Source organism: Polyodon spathula, chromosome 6, assembly GCF_017654505.1.
Source record: "Polyodon spathula isolate WHYD16114869_AA chromosome 6, ASM1765450v1, whole genome shotgun sequence".
Lineage (NCBI taxonomy): Eukaryota > Metazoa > Chordata > Actinopteri > Acipenseriformes > Polyodontidae > Polyodon > Polyodon spathula.
This window is the reverse complement of record NC_054539.1, coordinates 75,963,108-75,981,690: the sequence shown is the minus strand read 5'-3', so window position 1 is coordinate 75,981,690 and position 18,583 is coordinate 75,963,108. Positions and strand designations below refer to the sequence as shown.

Sequence of the window (18,583 nt, the reverse complement as noted above, 5' to 3'; positions counted from 1 at the left end):
CAGCTCTCCAGGACCAGGGCTGAAGACCCCTGATTTACAGGGACTGCACTTTTTCGTACGACACACTCCGAAATGACAAATGCCACTTTGTATATCGTACTACATTGTCTTGCTATATTGTTTGCTAACTGTATCATAGAGCCTTTAGAACAAATTAAGGCAACAGATAGGATTGGCACAGACTACTATACAGAAAATATGGGTTACATTTTGCATATAATATAATAAATAATAAAACACATACTATCACTAAACAGAACAAACTGACTTGGACCTACTTAAACAACATTAAAAAAAACTATTAATGAAACTAAATTGAGATTTACAAGAAAAATCCTTGCTATGATGGAAAGAATACTCCATTTACTTACTTTCTGAACAAACTTCTCCACGCTCTGTACAACATGCTTGTAAAACTGAAAGAGAAAAAAATGTGAAATTAAAAACAGATTTTTACACACAAAGCCAGTCCAAGCTCTACTAATCGTTGTGCGAGAACAAATCGACCCCCCACAACCCGGGGTCATAATGTACATTGAATGGTGGCAGATCTGATCCGATTTGTTCTGCTTCAACTTCAACTCAGCTCCCTCACCAAAGCAGACAGTGAGATCAAGGTTAGCGCACGTCCTCCCATCCCACATCTTTACACCAAGCAGCTCCATAGTGGATGTCAGTGAGCTACCCTGCCTCTGCAGGACAGAGGCTAGCCCAGCCCTGCAGGGGCGCCCTTGTGCTCACCAGGCCCTGCCCAGTAGGTTCCACTGTAGTTCCATTAGTGACAGTCAATCACTTTAAATACAGATCTTCAAAGCATTTCTTATTTCATTCTTTTTTTGTTGCTTCTATACAGTTGCCTTATAGAATACTTGACATGTTAAAATAAAAAAATATATCATTTGGAATTATGTAATGTATCTCACATAAAGAACACCCAAATATTTACCAGCTGTTATTAACGTCCAGTTCATTGTGTCAAGTATTACCATTATTTAATGAAAACAAAGTGCAGAAGTGTCCAGCAACTGACTAGTACTGTACATTAACTGGGATTGCTGGCAGAAGGACAAGTATGCATACGACTTGGAACATAAAAACATTATTAAACATGTATGAATGAGACAAGGTCCTTCTGCCATCTAAGCTCGCCCAGGTCCTAGTACTGCAGCAGAGTGATCTCAGACCTTTGTCAAGTAAAGAATCCAAGTGTTTCTTCCTCAAAAACATGACTAGATAGGGCATTCCATACCCTCACCACTGTGTGAAGTGTCTCCTTCTCTCTGTTCTGTCTATATCCACTTCCTCTGGTCAAGGTGTCTGTACTGAACTTGAAGTAATGGTATGGGTTAACCATGTCCCCTCATTTCAAAGACGTGTAAAGACTTCAAAATCATGTTCATGCCTAATTCTTCTTTGTTCCATGCTACATATTTATTCTTTCACCCTTTCTTCATAGCTCAGTCCTTTAAGTCCTGGGATTAGTCTGGTTGCTATTCTTTGGACTCTGTCCAGGGCATCTGTCCCTTTGGTGCTATGGCGACCACAACTGGACACAGTATTCCAAGTGTGGTCTCACTCGTGCATAATATAACCTCGTCATGACCTCTTTGGTACTCCACACTTTTGGCTATATACCCAAGCATTCGGTCTGCCTTTTTGATTGGATTAAACATTTTTGTGACCAGCGTGTAACACTTTTTGAATTTAATTTGCCATGTTTCTGCCCAGTTCTGTATGCAGTCTAAACCTTTTTGGATTTCCTGGACGGTCGTAATCATGTCTGTCACTCCTCTAAGCTTTCTTTCGTCTGCGAATTTGGCAAGTTTACCAATTATCCCTCGATCTAAGTCGCTGACCTAGATAAACACGAGTGGACCAAGGATGGAGATCTGTGGCACCCCACTGAGTATGCTGCCCCAGTTAGAGAAGTATGCTTTGCTTCCTGCATTTTAAACAGTTTAGTACATCCACTTATGTACTACTTTATACTTGTTTCCAAACAGGGGTGTAACAATTCATTGTGTATCGATGAATAGCATTATTGTCTTTACATGATATTGTAATAGAGGCACCGTTTATATCTCGATACATGATCAAAAGCACAGCATAGCTCACTGTAGTTCACAAAGTGGTTCTTGAATGAACAATTGTGTGTTTTATAGTCATTATGAATACATACTCTCCTTATCCAATTTCCTCATAATACAAATAGCCCATTAGGACCATCACAAGTTTTGAGACAGGCCGTGTCGAGACCCGCATATTGTGATACGTATCGTAACATCCCTATTTCCACGTACCCATATGCAAATGATGCACAATGACACACAAGACAGACCAAAACATAGGCAAGACTAGCTTGATTTTTTTTTACCCAAGCTATATTATGCCACTATTTGACAACGACTGTGTCAAAATAAATTTGGTTGAAGGTGGACAGCCAAAAAATGTTGAAAGTGTTTTAAAGTGAAAAACAAAGGAGGAAACACCACCAATTTATTGAAACATCTTTCACATCAAAGTTAACTTTTTTCTTTTACTGTAGTTTCTTCAGTTCTTTTAGTTTATGTAATCCCCAGTGCATATTACTACTTTTATAAAAAATAAAAAAGGCACAGCAAAGAACAAATAAAACAGGAATGTGCTAGAAGCTGATCAAAAGGGAGTTCACTGAAGCTTGTTTATTTCGTCATTACAGTGCATTTTCTGTAAAAATATACTTTGCAGACATCTGTCATTGAAAATCTAACGCATGTCAAAACTCCTGTGTTTTGAATTGTATGCATTAGCAGTCGAAAGGTTAAATACAGACTTCATTGCCAGCATATCAGTTTCCCTACAGATAACAGAACCAATGTGACACTACACCTACAGAGGAAAAGCACGGGACCTTTAGAAGCTTCCGAGTCACACTGAAAGTCTGCCAACGTAGACGGCTGCTGGTTCAGCATGAATGCAATAAAAAGCACTTGGTTTACTACAGGAGCCAGAACGGTCGTCTTTGGTCTAATTTACTTTTATTGCAAGATTTTTAACAACCAAACGAGCATGATGGGTCGAATGGCCTTCTCTCGCTAGTAAAATGTCTTATAGTCTTATTTAAGGGGCACTGGAGTGTTGTTTTGACAGAGACATTTGGCTTGAATCAATCAATCTATTATATACAGCACCTTTCATGGAGGACCAGCATCACAAAGCACTTTACAAGATGCAGTAATAACAAAATCATTAAATACACTGGAAATACACTTTGTTGTGAGTGAAGATTCAGGGGCACCGAGGCAGTTCTAGGGTCAGAAAGACAAAACATAAATCCAACCCAAGAGCACCAAGGCGATTCCATACTCATTCATAAAACAACAAAAAAGAAATACAGACAGCCTATTATGTTGATGAAATTTTAATTCAAACAAACACAAATCTATGTTTTCTGAGTGATTCACACACTAATTGTTACAAAAATCTAAGGTCACTTTTCCATTGTAAAAATCAAATGGTATTAAAAAAAAATCAATTTAAAAACAACAAACTTTCAGAATGAAAAAATACAAAGGGTAATTTGGCAAACCAAATATTCAGGGTATTTTTACTAAACTCGGTCACACACCACTCACTAATATATAAATGAGACAAGAGGCTTAGACACAGCAGCACAAATAAGCAATGTAAGTGAAAGGAACGTTAAAAAACAAAAAAGATACATTTTCAGGCGAAAAGGTATGAAGATTTACCTATGGCTGGAGTTTAATAACGATAGTCAACGGTAGATGTGTTACAATGAACTGCAGGTATTTTTCTTGCTAGTCGTTGCACTGTTCTGCTTAGCAGTTAGTATGTCTTTGTAGTAAATCAAATTTAAATTAGCTTTCTAATTTCAATGTTATGCAAGTTTGGCTTCCCTCTTCTATACATTATTTTATTTCAGTTAGCAAATGTAAAGTTCTCTGGTGCCACGCTCCTGGAAATAGCAACAGGGCAGACGTTGCTGTGAGCAGTCATTACACTGGGGAACTCATGAGGGGAGCTGTTTAAATTAGCTGAAAACAAGGCAACAACACTGGCAACAATTTCAAACAAAATACGTTACTGTACAATTCTGACGTTACAAGTAATGCATGATTAATTAGGGTCCTTAGGTTTAATATGCAAATCTAATTCACATGAACACGCATTTCGAACGCCAGATGTAGAATATTAAAGACTAAATTATTGGTTGGTGCAACAGGCATAACAACGTCTGGCTTAGGGTTTCAGGCTGACATACTTTTAGAATAAATAAATAAATAAATAAAATGTGTTTGCTTCTATTAGTAACTAATGTATAAAGCTTTTTTTCATGTACTTGAATATGTAATGTGCTACTCGAATAGTTTATTATTTTCGTGTAATTGACTACACTAAACCATCCTCAGGCTCACTTGTGGTTTTACAGTCCCGTAGATGTTGTCCTCAGCATAATCGTGTGCACAATCTGACTTTTTGAATACATTTTCAAAATTGCAGCGTGAATGACTTTTACAATGATAAATTTTGTCCCCCTCGTTTACATTAAAATCATAAACTACCAACGCTAAATTATGTACTTACTGAAACTGCAATACACACACCGATTCTCACTATGTGTCTAACGTGCCAATCTTCAGATCACCGTACAAAACTATACGAAGAACACTCAAGTACACTTGCAGATAACTGCGGAATAAAACTGGTGCTCCACGAATGATCTAACTGCGTTTCTCAAATACGGCTACCGTGGCCGCATGCCGCCACAGTCTGATTTGGTGTAACCACAGCCTCTCCCCAGCAGCATTTCAGCGACGTCACCCTTTGATATTTTGATTGTTTCATTCTATGAATCTTCTAACAAAGTGTCCCTGTGGCTTTGAAAAGAAGGGGCATGTGGGGCAGATATATTGCTGATTAACTAATCCACAGTTTGTGTTAAGAATTCACAGAAAACTCAGAAAAGCAAATACCATTTTATTATGCAACAGTCACGTCAAAAATGAGTTAGTGTTATACACTTCAAAACGTAACACTTACAAAAAGGCTTGCAATTTCAGTTTAGCATTTCACAGAGATTTAGCATTTGTTTTGCTATTGTTCAAACAAGCTTTGAGCCCACTTACATTTTGCCCGAGTACTTCTCAAACCTAGAACTAGTCTAGTTCTGGTTCACATTCCTTTGTTTTTTTTTTTTCTAATGCCACTTTCATGTTCTACACTTCTTGCTATTTATCTCTTACTTAAATCAACCTTTACCTTAATCACTGCTTCCATGCCAGTGCTCACTGGTTGATCAATGAGGGAAGGCCTTAGTTGTGAAGTGTTAATAGAAATTAGAAATGCGTATCACAATGTGTTTTACCACCTTGGCAGAATTAGCACGACAGTTTTTAAAACGGCAAGTGAAAACAGCTCTGTCTGATGTGTAGCTAAACAAATAGTAATTTCACGAAACTAAAACTTGTTTAGCCCCACTAGTTCACAGCAAAGTGCTGCTTCAGATTTGGCAAACAAGTCAGAATCGGGAGATGCAGACACTGGAAAATGAGTCGCACTTTCCAAACGCTGGCCCAACTTGCAAGGTAAATGTAAAGATAGTGATCAACATTTTGATTTATGTTGAGATCCTATTTTCTGTTACAAAGAATGTAATAAACGAAACTTCCAATTTGTTTATTGCAAAGAAACAGCAAAAGCAGAGATTTTAAAAACCCCGGACTGCATCTGTACCATGTCTGCCTAAAGCACATACAAGAAATAATGTTTAACTTGAACTACTCTGTGACCTTTGCTTTATAGTTAATTGAGAGGGTTAAAGCAAGGCCTTAACAACCTATTTCTCTGGGATACTTTTTATTACAGTTTTACTTTAACTTTATGATAATAACAGCAATGCAAATCGTTATACTTGTGGATTTAACCTTTATATTCTAGCAATTTTGACCTGTTATCAGAGCCAAACACCCGATTTATCATTAAAAAGGTCCTTGGAAATAAGATCCAGTACAGAATAGACAGGGGCTGCTGAAGTTTTAAATGACAGACACTTTAGCTTTATTATAGAAATAAATTTTAAATTTAAAAAAGTACATGTTTATTCTAGTGCTGGGACAAACATGGAATTTTAATGTTTAATGTTTTAATGTTCAGATATTCGTTCAAAACAAAGAAAGCAATACAGCTGTTAACCCATTGTGGTCCTATGTCCGACCAGGTCTGACATTAAAATTTCCCCTTTCCTGTCCAACATCAAAAAGACATCAAGCACAGGTCGCTAGTTGTTTTTTATTCCGGAAAAATCAGATAAAAGACTTCAATGGCCGAAAGAGGCAGAGGCAGATATGAGCAATACGCATAGTCCCTTCACCACAGACATAACACGGACATAAACAAACAAGATAGCTGCTTCCGCATCCAGCACTCAAAGAAAATCAGTGGACATTTCCAGAGCTTTTTGAGATGTTACAGTAATAAAATAATGACTTGGACAGCATTACTAAGGAGTTTGGTGATAAAATGAGTGATCAGGAGATGATTTATCAGTATGCACTACTATGAAGAGATATGTGATAAATACACAAGGCGTGGGGCAGGGCTGGAGATGCAGTACTGTGTCCTGTTGATATGCAGTGACCTTTAAACCTGTTTTACTGTGAATAAAATTACTTTTAAACAGCATGTGTAAAATAAATGTAAATAGAAACATTAATTGGACCTGATACTGACAGGCGCTGAATAAACGAACCACAAAGGGTTAAATAATGTGTGTATTTCAAGTGAAAACAAAAGTAGACTAAGGCTAGGGTGATGTCTAATTTTTCACTATCAATACATCGTTCTCCAAAAAAGCTGATGCATCGATGCACGGCTCGCAAAATTTTGGTAATGGTACTTGCCCTTTGGGCAGTCCATTGCAGACATTTGGTTGTCCAAAAAAATGTCAAGTTGCCCATAATTAACCTATGGACTTTGATTTGTACAAAGTACATTGTACTCAATAAGAGCTGAGGTACAGTACCTCAAGGTTCATACACTTTTTCAGCATAATTTTCCAGACTTCCATTTGTTTTCCCAGACTTTTTTTAGTTAGTTCCTACTAGTTTTTTGATAGTTATCCACACTGGCGGGCAGCCGCAGAGCATTATAGCTTTTTGATCCAGAGCAGAAGTTGCTCCTGGTTTTCTAAAAGTATTTTTCAGAATCTGGAGGTGCATATCTAGCAAGAGACAATGCAGGTATGCAAAAGAGAAGTAAGATACAATCTAAGAAATGTCCAATATTTGAGAACTACGTTGCATTATTTACAAAAAGAATATACAAAGTTATATTTTGCAAGTATACTTGTGTTAGAATAAAGCATAATGGTACCAACAGTATACTAAAACCAGACAATTCTGGCACAAGTATACTTGCAGTATATTACTTTTTTGTACGGGATGATACTGTATTCTGATCCAAACTTATTTATACCCTCTTAAATGTTGAACACTATGGGTGGTGAAAAATAACACAAATGAAATAAGTGCACACATTATAAATTAAAATGTGCAAGTGTTGTATATTAAACATACAAGTAAAATACTAAATACAGTACACCCTCACTATAACAACCCCATTTGGGTCCAAGCCTTTGTTCACTATAGTAAAAGGACAATCCAAAATGAACAGTATAAGCTGCTGCAGTAAGTTGAGGAAGTCACCTTGGATAAAGGCATTAGCTAAACTATTAATAATATCAGCACTGTTTTACTATTTTTTTTTTTTTTTTATCATCACAGTATTTGTCACTACTAGCACTAATAACAATAACTGATTGTGAATAAAAGTAGAATTGCAAGTACAGTACCTATCAGTGGCATGCTGCAGCCAGTATTCTGGCTATATCCTATTCATTGAAAAATACAGTAATGTTGCCCAGCTGTACAGAATTACTGGAGAGAACCCTGATAACCCATTACAGAATAAAATCCAATAATACATAAATCTGTAATTTCATTTTGGCTTAGTCACTACATCAAGATTTAACACATCTAAACCAGCAACAAAGACGCTGAAACACTGCACTCCACAACTGAATTCCACTGCACACAGTACTGGTTCCACTAAACACCAAGCATCCAAAAACAACAGAACAAATAAGTTATGTCAAATAGATTTGTTTTGCAATACAACATGCTACTCTCAGAACTTCAATAGAACTCCATTAGCTGTTTTTTTAAAGTTATTGTTGCAGACCGTCTAGAACAAATCAGAACAGAAATAAGTCATTAACCAGAGAACAGGAACAAGTTAAAAACTGTATTAGAAGAAACACCGGTTTATTTTCGTGGTAGCAACCCAATTGGGATCAATCTAAAATAATAAAAAACTTTCAAATTCTCTACAATTAACCAACTACATCCGAAAAACAACAAGAAACACTGCCCTTACGAATTTAGATCTGCCAGAAAAAAAAAAATTTGTATAGAGTATTTTGCATCGAACAGTAAGTGAATTCTCAAACGTCCTCTTTATCTGCCTTTGAAACAGCCCATCGCCTACCTAAGCTGGTTAGGACTCGCTTATCTCCCTGACAGATACTCTCACGCCCCTCCTCTGCTTCACTTTCACTGCTTTTCGAGAGCTGGGAGAGCTGCTGAGGGAAGGGAAAAGGTAATTAAACACAAGTAAGAAGCTGACTTTGGCAACCAGCTTGAGCGTTTAAGTAGCGAAAAAAGAAAAGACAAAAAAGAACCCTCTGCTTAAACTTAGCCACCACTTTCCTACAGTATTCAGTACACACTTTGTTAGTGCAATGCTCCGATTTCAAACCTGCTTTAACTGTACAGTGTTTCCTATATGGTTCATTGTACCTACATCAGTGGCTTTCACTTCCTTTATGCAACTCGAATTTCCTTCTTCCTTACTCTCGGTCAATGAAAACTACAGTTCTATTTACGGTCGCTGTATTTATATTGAAGTTCTCATGAGGCAAACAGGCTTAGGTATAGCCCTCTTTGTCAACGGGTTCAGGCTTTTTCACGAAATTAGTTTATTCTAATCTTTTCAATGCTGATACGACCAGTCGTTATTGCCGTATAACAATATTCATTATATTGCCCAATTAAAAATGTATAAATATATATTTTTAAATGATATATGCCTTTATTTGAAAAAAGAATGCATGATGCATTTTACAGCAGACTGCAAAATGTTCTAGATTTCTTGTCTTCACCAGGTCAAAATAAATAATAATAATAATCATCATCACAACGAACCAGATGATCTGATGACTTGAACGTGCCTTCTGGATACAGACTCTCTCAAACAAAGATAATCATTGATTAAAAAAAAATAATAATAATTTTAAACGTTTATGCGTATAAACTCTAAAGCAGTGGTTAAACATTTAATAATATGCTAGACGTATAACCGGTCATGTGACAAATGTCACCAAATGCAAATTTTTTTTATGCATTTATTTTAGTAATTTACCATCAGCAGTCCATTGTGTATCAGACTGCTCTAGTGCCACAGTAAGGGCGGATACAGTACCCCCAAACCTTAAATTTAAGGATGTTGGAAATGGTGGTTTGTGAATACTTACATACCAAACTAAAGTTACTCAATCTTAAATGAATACATAAAGCTAATCACTTCCTGTGGCATCCTTTAAACGTGAACTACAATGTGACTACAAGAATATAGCGATGGAGTACGGCAGAGAAAAATCTCCCTCACTCATCCCAGTCACTTATTTTACTTTTCTTTCTTTGGTTTCCTCTTTCTGTGTCAGTCCAAACACATGCAATTTTTACTTATGGCTACTTGGCTTTTCAGTGTGTTCTACTATTAAAGTTCCTGATTGCACCACTAAATAAACCTGGTTTCAGTGGGTCTAACACAGCGCTCAACTGTCTATTTGGATCCCCATTGCCCTGTCATCAGAATCACTTCAGAGAATGTATTAATAATGGGGCAAGACATGCATGTCTTCAGAATACCATTTCACCACAGTGTTTTTTTTACATCTTCGCTCCACTTATGCACCATTCGCACTTGCATTTGCACTATGATCAGAATACAAAACTAAGAGTTTTAGTTTATAGACAGTAAGTTTAAGATGTTTGTGTTAATAAAAGGTTTTTAAAACATACTTTGTCTTTTCTTTGAGAAACTATATAAAATAGGTAGTAAATGAAAAAATGAATGAAACTTTTTTTTTTTAAATCAAGTGATTTAAATCATTATTTAAATGGACTTCATTTAAAATTAACCAACCCTGTGTGAAAATAGACTAATTTTGAGCCTAGTTCTGAATTGCATCCCAAAATAACTTTTGGATGTTTTTTAATCACTTACCTTTATAGCTTTAATGGCTAACTTTGTGATCTGGGTCATTTTAGCTTTGGAGATTGGCGGTTTGTAGTCATTCAACGAGTACAACTGCAAGAAAATCAAGGAAAAATTGATTAGTGTTTTTGTAAATAAAAAAAATATGACCATATTGGAATTTTAACCCTTTCAGTAGTACGAACTTACCGGTACGTTCGCTGCTCTCTAGTCCCCAGGGAGTACAAACATGCTGGTATGTTCTGCAACTTTAAACGAACTACTGAGCCTAAAAAACCACTGATCACATAATAATGTAGCACTAGGTTTCTGTAGCACCTTTTATTGGTATCTTGAGTCCTCTGCCAGATACTGACTAAATTAAATATAACTACAACAGTGTTTGTAAACCGGCGAAAATCACTTTGAAAAAGAAGTATTAGTAATAATACTGAATTCCAATACATACAATTCTTCCACTGAATCGGATGTCAGCGAGTGTCTCAGTGAAGAATATTTACCATCAACATCAAGTGACAGCGAAGAGGCGGCGCCAAGCTCTGTGCATTGCTCCATGCTTCAATGAGTATCATACACTGAAGCAACAGACACTCTTACTCCCTTCACCCACACAACCTGTTTAATTACCTTCCGATTCAGGTGCGTGCCTTTAAAGTATGATTAAACTTATCGTCCAGCACTGGCGTCTTGTCCGTGTAAAGCACACGTGCTTGGGAGAGCCAGAGCTGTCTGCACTTGGACAGCCACAGCAGGTTCCTGGAAATCAGGCACAGCTCGTCCACTTGTTGAGACGAAGGCCCATGGTTCTCAGAGAGGAACCCCCGTAAGTTGAGCCTGGTAAGCTACAAGTATGCTACTGTAGTTAGCCAGGCGTTCAGAAAACACACTAGCTGTGTACACTTTCTTTAAAATGGCTTCCGTCACTCTGCACTGCTTATTCGGGCATGCCCTAAGCAACTAGATACTTACCATGCTGTTTCATTTATTTCACTTTTAAACTACTTAAAAGAACATTACAGGTTGTACATGCTTCCATTCTTTAAAGGAAATCTTATTCCAAATTCCTTTGATAAATTGTAAGCAGTGACTTGAATCTGACAGTAGTTAAGCATTTATGAGCATTGGCTAGTTAAGAAAAGCAAGGTGTCTGCAAATGTGCTCTGTATGTGTTTACAACATGACTATTTCAACACGCCAGTGCCCCCTTCATTACTTCAGACACAGGCCTATCAAACATCTGGCAATAAATAAGGCACCGTGTTATGGCGACTCTCCTAACTTACTGTTTAAAATACTCAATAAAATGCAGTACAAGTGCTGGCTGATATTTCTAAGGCATGATTGACATTTTATATTTGTTTAGCTCTAGTCAATTCTGTCGGTTTATGACGCTGTTCTATGCGTCGTACGTTGCTGCTTTTACTTTACTTCATGACCGATCATTTCTCCTTTGTTTAAACTAGCTTCTGTTACGATAACCCCGACAGTACAGTACGAATTATAAAAAAAGAAGATATTTGCATTGCATGTTTTGTACAACCTCCACTTTAACCGGATCTATTTACACTCACTCAGTCTGTATTTTGCTGCAGTGCTGCGCTACACACACTCACAAGAGAAGGGGCAGCGCTCGCACTCAACTTTACACTTTCTAACTTGGGTAGCTTCCTTCCTTCCTTCATGCATCAATCGACGCTGTTCTAAAAACATGCTAACTCGCCACTGCGGCCTTTAATAACGGTTCTTCTGTGCGATGTTTTTGTTATTATTATTACTGTGTAATACAATGTTCCCCTGTTTGTTGTTGCAGAGAGAGGCAGGCCCAGCGAGCACTTTCTCTCCTCCTCGATCAGAATGGACAATTGAAGCGCTGATAACAAATAGCAGACTTCCAGTAGGGTTAAATAAAACAATACAAGATACAAACCTCGCTGTTAAAGGCTTTGACGGCCTCCATGCTGCTGTATTTGGCCGTGCAATGGTGATTTCAAGGTATCGATATTGACTTCATTGCCCGGTCTGCTGCATGGTCTGAATCGGTAGCAGTGCGAGATGGAGGAGGACACATTCAATATGGCGGACCGTCACTGGAAAGAAGAGACAGAACCGAGTACTGTGGCGCACACAGCGCAGCCAAGCGACGAGGCACAGCCACTGCACCCACCCTGACAGCGTCACCCGCTTACACACAGCATTACATCTCCGTGCATCGAATAGTAAACCAGATAAAGACCAGGCACAGCCACTGCACCCACCCGCCCCACATCGTCACCCGCTTACACACAGCATTACATCTCCGTGCATCGAATAGTAAACCAGATAAAGACCAGGCACAGCCACTGCACCCACCCGCCCCACAGCGTCACCCGCTTACACACAGCATTACATCTCCGTGTATCGAATAGTAAACCAGATAAAGACCAGGCACAGCCACTGCACCCACCCGCCCCACAGCGTCACCCGCTTACACACAGCATTACATCTCCGTGCATCGAATAGTAAACCAGATAAAGACCAGGCACAGCCACTGCACCCACCCGCCCCACAGCGTCACCCGCTTACACACAGCATTACATCTCCGTGCATCGAATAGTAAACCAGATAAAGACCAGGCACAGCCACTGCACCCACCCGTCCCACAGCGTCACCCGCTTACACACAGCATTACATCTCCGTGCATCGAATAGTAAACCAGATAAAGACCAGGCACAGCCACTGCACCCACCCGCCCCACAGCGTCACCCGCTTACACACAGCATTACATCTCCGTGCATCGAATAGTAAACCAGATAAAGACCAGGCACAGCCACTGCACCCACCCGCCCCACAGCGTCACCCGCTTACACACAGCATTACATCTCCGTGCATCGAATAGTAAACCAGATAAAGACCAGGCACAGCCACTGCACCCACCCGCCCCACAGCGTCACCCGCTTACACACAGCATTACATCCGTGCGAATAGTAAACCAGATAAAGACCAGGCACAGCCACTTACAGCGTCACCCGCTTGCACACAGCATTACATCTCCGTGCATCGAATAGTAAACCAGATAAAGACCAGGCACAGCCACTGCACCCACCCGCCCCACAGCGTCACCCGCTTACACACAGCATTACATCTCCGTGTATCGAATAGTAAACCAGATAAAGACCAGGCACAGCCACTGCACCCACCCGCCCCACAGCGTCACCCGCTTACACACAGCATTACATCTCCGTGCATCGAATAGTAAACCAGATAAAGACCAGGCACAGCCACTGCACCCACCCGCCCCACAGCGTCACCCGCTTACACACAGCATTACATCTCCGTGTATCGAATAGTAAACCAGATAAAGACCAGGCACAGCCACTGCACCCACCCTGACAGCGTCACCCGCTTGCACACAGCATTACATCTCCGTGCATCGAATAGTAAACCAGATAAAGACCAGGCACAGCCACTGCACCCACCCGCCCCACAGCGTCACCCGCTTACACACAGCATTACATCTCCGTGCATCGAATAGTAAACCAGATAAAGACCAGGCACAGCCACTGCACCCACCCGCCCCACAGCGTCACCCGCTTACACACAGCATTACATCTCCGTGCATCGAATAGTAAACCAGATGAAGACCAGGCACAGCCACTGCACCCACCCTGACAGCGTCACCCGCTTACACACAGCATTACATCTCCGTGCATCGAATAGTAAACCAGATAAAGACCAGGCACAGCCACTGCACCCACCCGCCCCACAGCGTCACCCGCTTACACACAGCATTACATCTCCGTGCATCGAATAGTAAACCAGATGAAGACCAGGCACAGCCACTGCACCCACCCGCCCCACAGCGTCACCCGCTTACACACAGCATTACATCTCCGTGCATCGAATAGTAAACCAGATAAAGACCAGGCACAGCCACTGCACCCACCCGTCCCACAGCGTCACCCGCTTACACACAGCATTACATCTCCGTGCATCGAATAGTAAACCAGATAAAGACCAGGCACAGCCACTGCACCCACCCGCCCCACAGCGTCACCCGCTTACACACAGCATTACATCTCCGTGCATCGAATAGTAAACCAGATAAAGACCAGGCACAGCCACTGCACCCACCCGCCCCACAGCGTCACCCGCTTACACACAGCATTACATCTCCGTGCATCGAATAGTAAACCAGATAAAGACCAGGCACAGCCACTGCACCCACCCGCCCCACAGCGTCACCCGCTTACACACAGCATTACATCTCCGTGCATCGAATAGTAAACCAGATAAAGACCAGGCACAGCCACTGCACCCACCCGCCCCACAGCGTCACCCGCTTACACACAGCATTACATCTCCGTGCATCGAATAGTAAACCAGATAAAGACCAGGCACAGCCACTGCACCCACCCGCCCCACAGCGTCACCCGCTTACACACAGCATTACATCTCCGTGTATCGAATAGTAAACCAGATAAAGACCAGGCACAGCCACTGCACCCACCCGCCCCACAGCGTCACCCGCTTACACACAGCATTACATCTCCGTGTATCGAATAGTAAACCAGATAAAGACCAGGCACAGCCACTGCACCCACCCGCCCCACAGCGTCACCCGCTTACACACAGCATTACATCTCCGTGCATCGAATAGTAAACCAGATAAAGACCAGGCACAGCCACTGCACCCACCCGCCCCACAGCGTCACCCGCTTACACACAGCATTACATCTCCGTGCATCGAATAGTAAACCAGATAAAGACCAGGCACAGCCACTGCACCCACCCGCCCCACAGCGTCACCCGCTTACACACAGCATTACATCTCCGTGCATCGAATAGTAAACCAGATAAAGACCAGGCACAGCCACTGCACCCACCCGTGCATCGAATAGTAAACCAGATAAAGACCAGGCACAGCCACTGCACCCACCCTGACAGCGTCACCCGCTTACACACAGCATTACATCTCCGTGCATCGAATAGTAAACCAGATAAAGACCAGGCACAGCCACTGCACCCACCCGCCCCACAGCGTCACCCGCTTACACACAGCATTACATCTCCGTGCATCGAATAGTAAACCAGATAAAGACCAGGCACAGCCACTCGAATAGTAAACCAGATAAACCAGATAAAGACCAGGCACAGCCACTGCACCCACCCGCCCCACAGCGTCACCCGCTTACACACAGCATTACATCTCCGTGCATCGAATAGTAAACCAGATAAAGACCAGGCACAGCCACTGCACCCACCCGCCCCACAGCGTCACCCGCTTACACACAGCATTACATCTCCGTGCATCGAATAGTAAACCAGATAAAGACCAGGCACAGCCACTGCACCCACCCGCCCCACAGCGTCACCCGCTTACACACAGCATTACATCTCCGTGCATCGAATAGTAAACCAGATAAAGACCAGGCACAGCCACTGCACCCACCCGCCCCACAGCGTCACCCGCTTACACACAGCATTACATCTCCGTGCATCGAATAGTAAACCAGATAAAGACCAGGCACAGCCACTGCACCCACCCGCCCCACAGCGTCACCCGCTTACACACAGCATTACATCTCCGTGCATCGAATAGTAAACCAGATAAAGACCAGGCACAGCCACTGCACCCACCCGCCCCACAGCGTCACCCGCTTACACACAGCATTACATCTCCGTGTATCGAATAGTAAACCAGATAAAGACCAGGCACAGCCACTGCACCCACCCGCCCCACAGCGTCACCCGCTTACACACAGCATTACATCTCCGTGTATCGAATAGTAAACCAGATAAAGACCAGGCACAGCCACTGCACCCACCCGCCCCACAGCGTCACCCGCTTACACACAGCATTACATCTCCGTGCATCGAATAGTAAACCAGATAAAGACCAGGCACAGCCACTGCACCCACCCGCCCCACATCGTCACCCGCTTACACACAGCATTACATCTCCGTGTATCGAATAGTAAACCAGATAAAGACCAGGCACAGCCACTGCACCCACCCGCCCCACAGCGTCACCCGCTTACACACAGCATTACATCTCCGTGCATCGAATAGTAAACCAGATAAAGACCAGGCACAGCCACTGCACCCACCCGCCCCACAGCGTCACCCGCTTACACACAGCATTACATCTCCGTGCATCGAATAGTAAACCAGATAAAGACCAGGCACAGCCACTGCACCCACCCGCCCCACAGCGTCACCCGCTTACACACAGCATTACATCTCCGTGCATCGAATAGTAAACCAGATAAAGACCAGGCACAGCCACTGCACCCACCCCCCCACAGCGTCACCCGCTTACACACAGCATTACATCTCCGTGCATCGAATAGTAAACCAGATAAAGACCAGGCACAGCCACTGCACCCACCCGCCCCACAGCGTCACCCGCTTACACACAGCATTACATCTCCGTGCATCGAATAGTAAACCAGATGAAGACCAGGCACAGCCACTGCACCCACCCGCCACAGCGTCACCCGCTTACACACAGCATTACATCTCCGTGCATCGAATAGTAAACCAGATAAAGACCAGGCACAGCCACTGCACCCACCCGTCCCACAGCGTCACCCGCTTACACACAGCATTACATCTCCGTGCATCGAATAGTAAACCAGATAAAGACCAGGCACAGCCACTGCACCCACCCCCCACAGCGTCACCCGCTTACACACAGCATTACATCTCCGTGCATCGAATAGTAAACCAGATAAAGACCAGGCACAGCCACTGCACCCACCCGCCCCACAGCGTCACCCGCTTACACACAGCATTACATCTCCGTGCATCGAATAGTAAACCAGATAAAGACCAGGCACAGCCACTGCACCCACCCCCTGACAGCGTCACCCGCTTACACACAGCATTACATCTCCGTGCATCGAATAGTAAACCAGATAAAGACCAGGCACAGCCACTGCACCCACCCGCCCCACAGCGTCACCCGCTTACACACAGCATTACATCTCCGTGCATCGAATAGTAAACCAGATAAAGACCAGGCACAGCCACTGCACCCACCCGCCCCACAGCGTCACCCGCTTACACACAGCATTACATCTCCGTGTATCGAATAGTAAACCAGATAAAGACCAGGCACAGCCACTGCACCCACCCGCCCCACAGCGTCACCCGCTTACACACAGCATTACATCTCCGTGTATCGAATAGTAAACCAGATAAAGACCAGGCACAGCCACTGCACCCACCCGCCCCACAGCGTCACCCGCTTACACACAGCATTACATCTCCGTGCATCGAATAGTAAACCAGATAAAGACCAGGCACAGCCACTGCACCCACCCCCCCACAGCGTCACCCGCTTACACACAGCATTACATCTCCGTGCATCGAATAGTAAACCAGATAAAGACCAGGCACAGCCACTGCACCCACCCGCCCCACAGCGTCACCCGCTTACACACAGCATTACATCTCCGTGTATCGAATAGTAAACCAGATAAAGACCAGGCACAGCCACTGCACCCACCCGCCCCACAGCGTCACCCGCTTACACACAGCATTACATCTCCGTGCATCGAATAGTAAACCAGATAAAGACCAGGCACAGCCACTGCACCCACCCGCCCCACAGCGTCACCCGCTTACACACAGCATTACATCTCCGTGCATCGAATAGTAAACCAGATAAAGACCAGGCACAGCCACTGCACCCACCCGTCCCACAGCGTCACCCGCTTACACACAGCATTACATCTCCGTGCATCGAATAGTAAACCAGATAAAGACCAGGCACAGCCACTGCACCCACCCGCCCCACAGCGTCACCCGCTTACACACAGCATTACATCTCCGTGTATCGAATAGTAAACCAGATAAAGACCAGGCACAGCCACTGCACCCACCCGCCCCACAGCGTCACCCGCTTACACACAGCATTACATCTCCGTGCATCGAATAGTAAACCAGATAAAGACCAGGCACAGCCACTGCACCCACCCGCCCCACAGCGTCACCCGCTTACACACAGCATTACATCTCCGTGCATCGAATAGTAAACCAGATAAAGACCAGGCACAGCCACTGCACCCACCCGCCCCACAGCGTCACCCGCTTACACACAGCATTACATCTCCGTGTATCGAATAGTAAACCAGATAAAGACCAGGCACAGCCACTGCACCCACCCGCCCCACAGCGTCACCCGCTTACACACAGCATTACATCTCCGTGTATCGAATAGTAAACCAGATAAAGACCAGGCACAGCCACTGCACCCACCCGC

General features: G+C 43.1%; 1 protein-coding gene across 4 annotated transcripts in view; it reads right to left on the bottom strand.

Annotated features, from left to right (window-relative positions):
• LOC121317645 (SR-related and CTD-associated factor 8-like) overlaps positions 1-12,449 on the bottom strand; it is a 37,376-nt gene extending 24,927 nt beyond the window's left edge. For 3 of the 4 annotated variants that reach the window (XM_041253798.1, XM_041253799.1, XM_041253801.1), the window contains exons 1-3: positions 12,266-12,449; positions 10,348-10,431; positions 372-416 (exon numbers count right to left, since the gene is read on the bottom strand). In XM_041253798.1, coding sequence (XP_041109732.1) covers positions 372-416; positions 10,348-10,431; positions 12,266-12,295 — 159 coding nt within the window. In that variant the 5' untranslated portion in view covers positions 12,296-12,449. Of the gene's footprint in view, positions 1-371; positions 417-10,347; positions 10,432-10,527; positions 10,752-12,265 lie in introns of those variants that run through there. The other variant, XM_041253802.1, reaches the window with a different exon arrangement.
• Between the last annotated feature and the right edge of the window lie 6,134 nt (positions 12,450-18,583).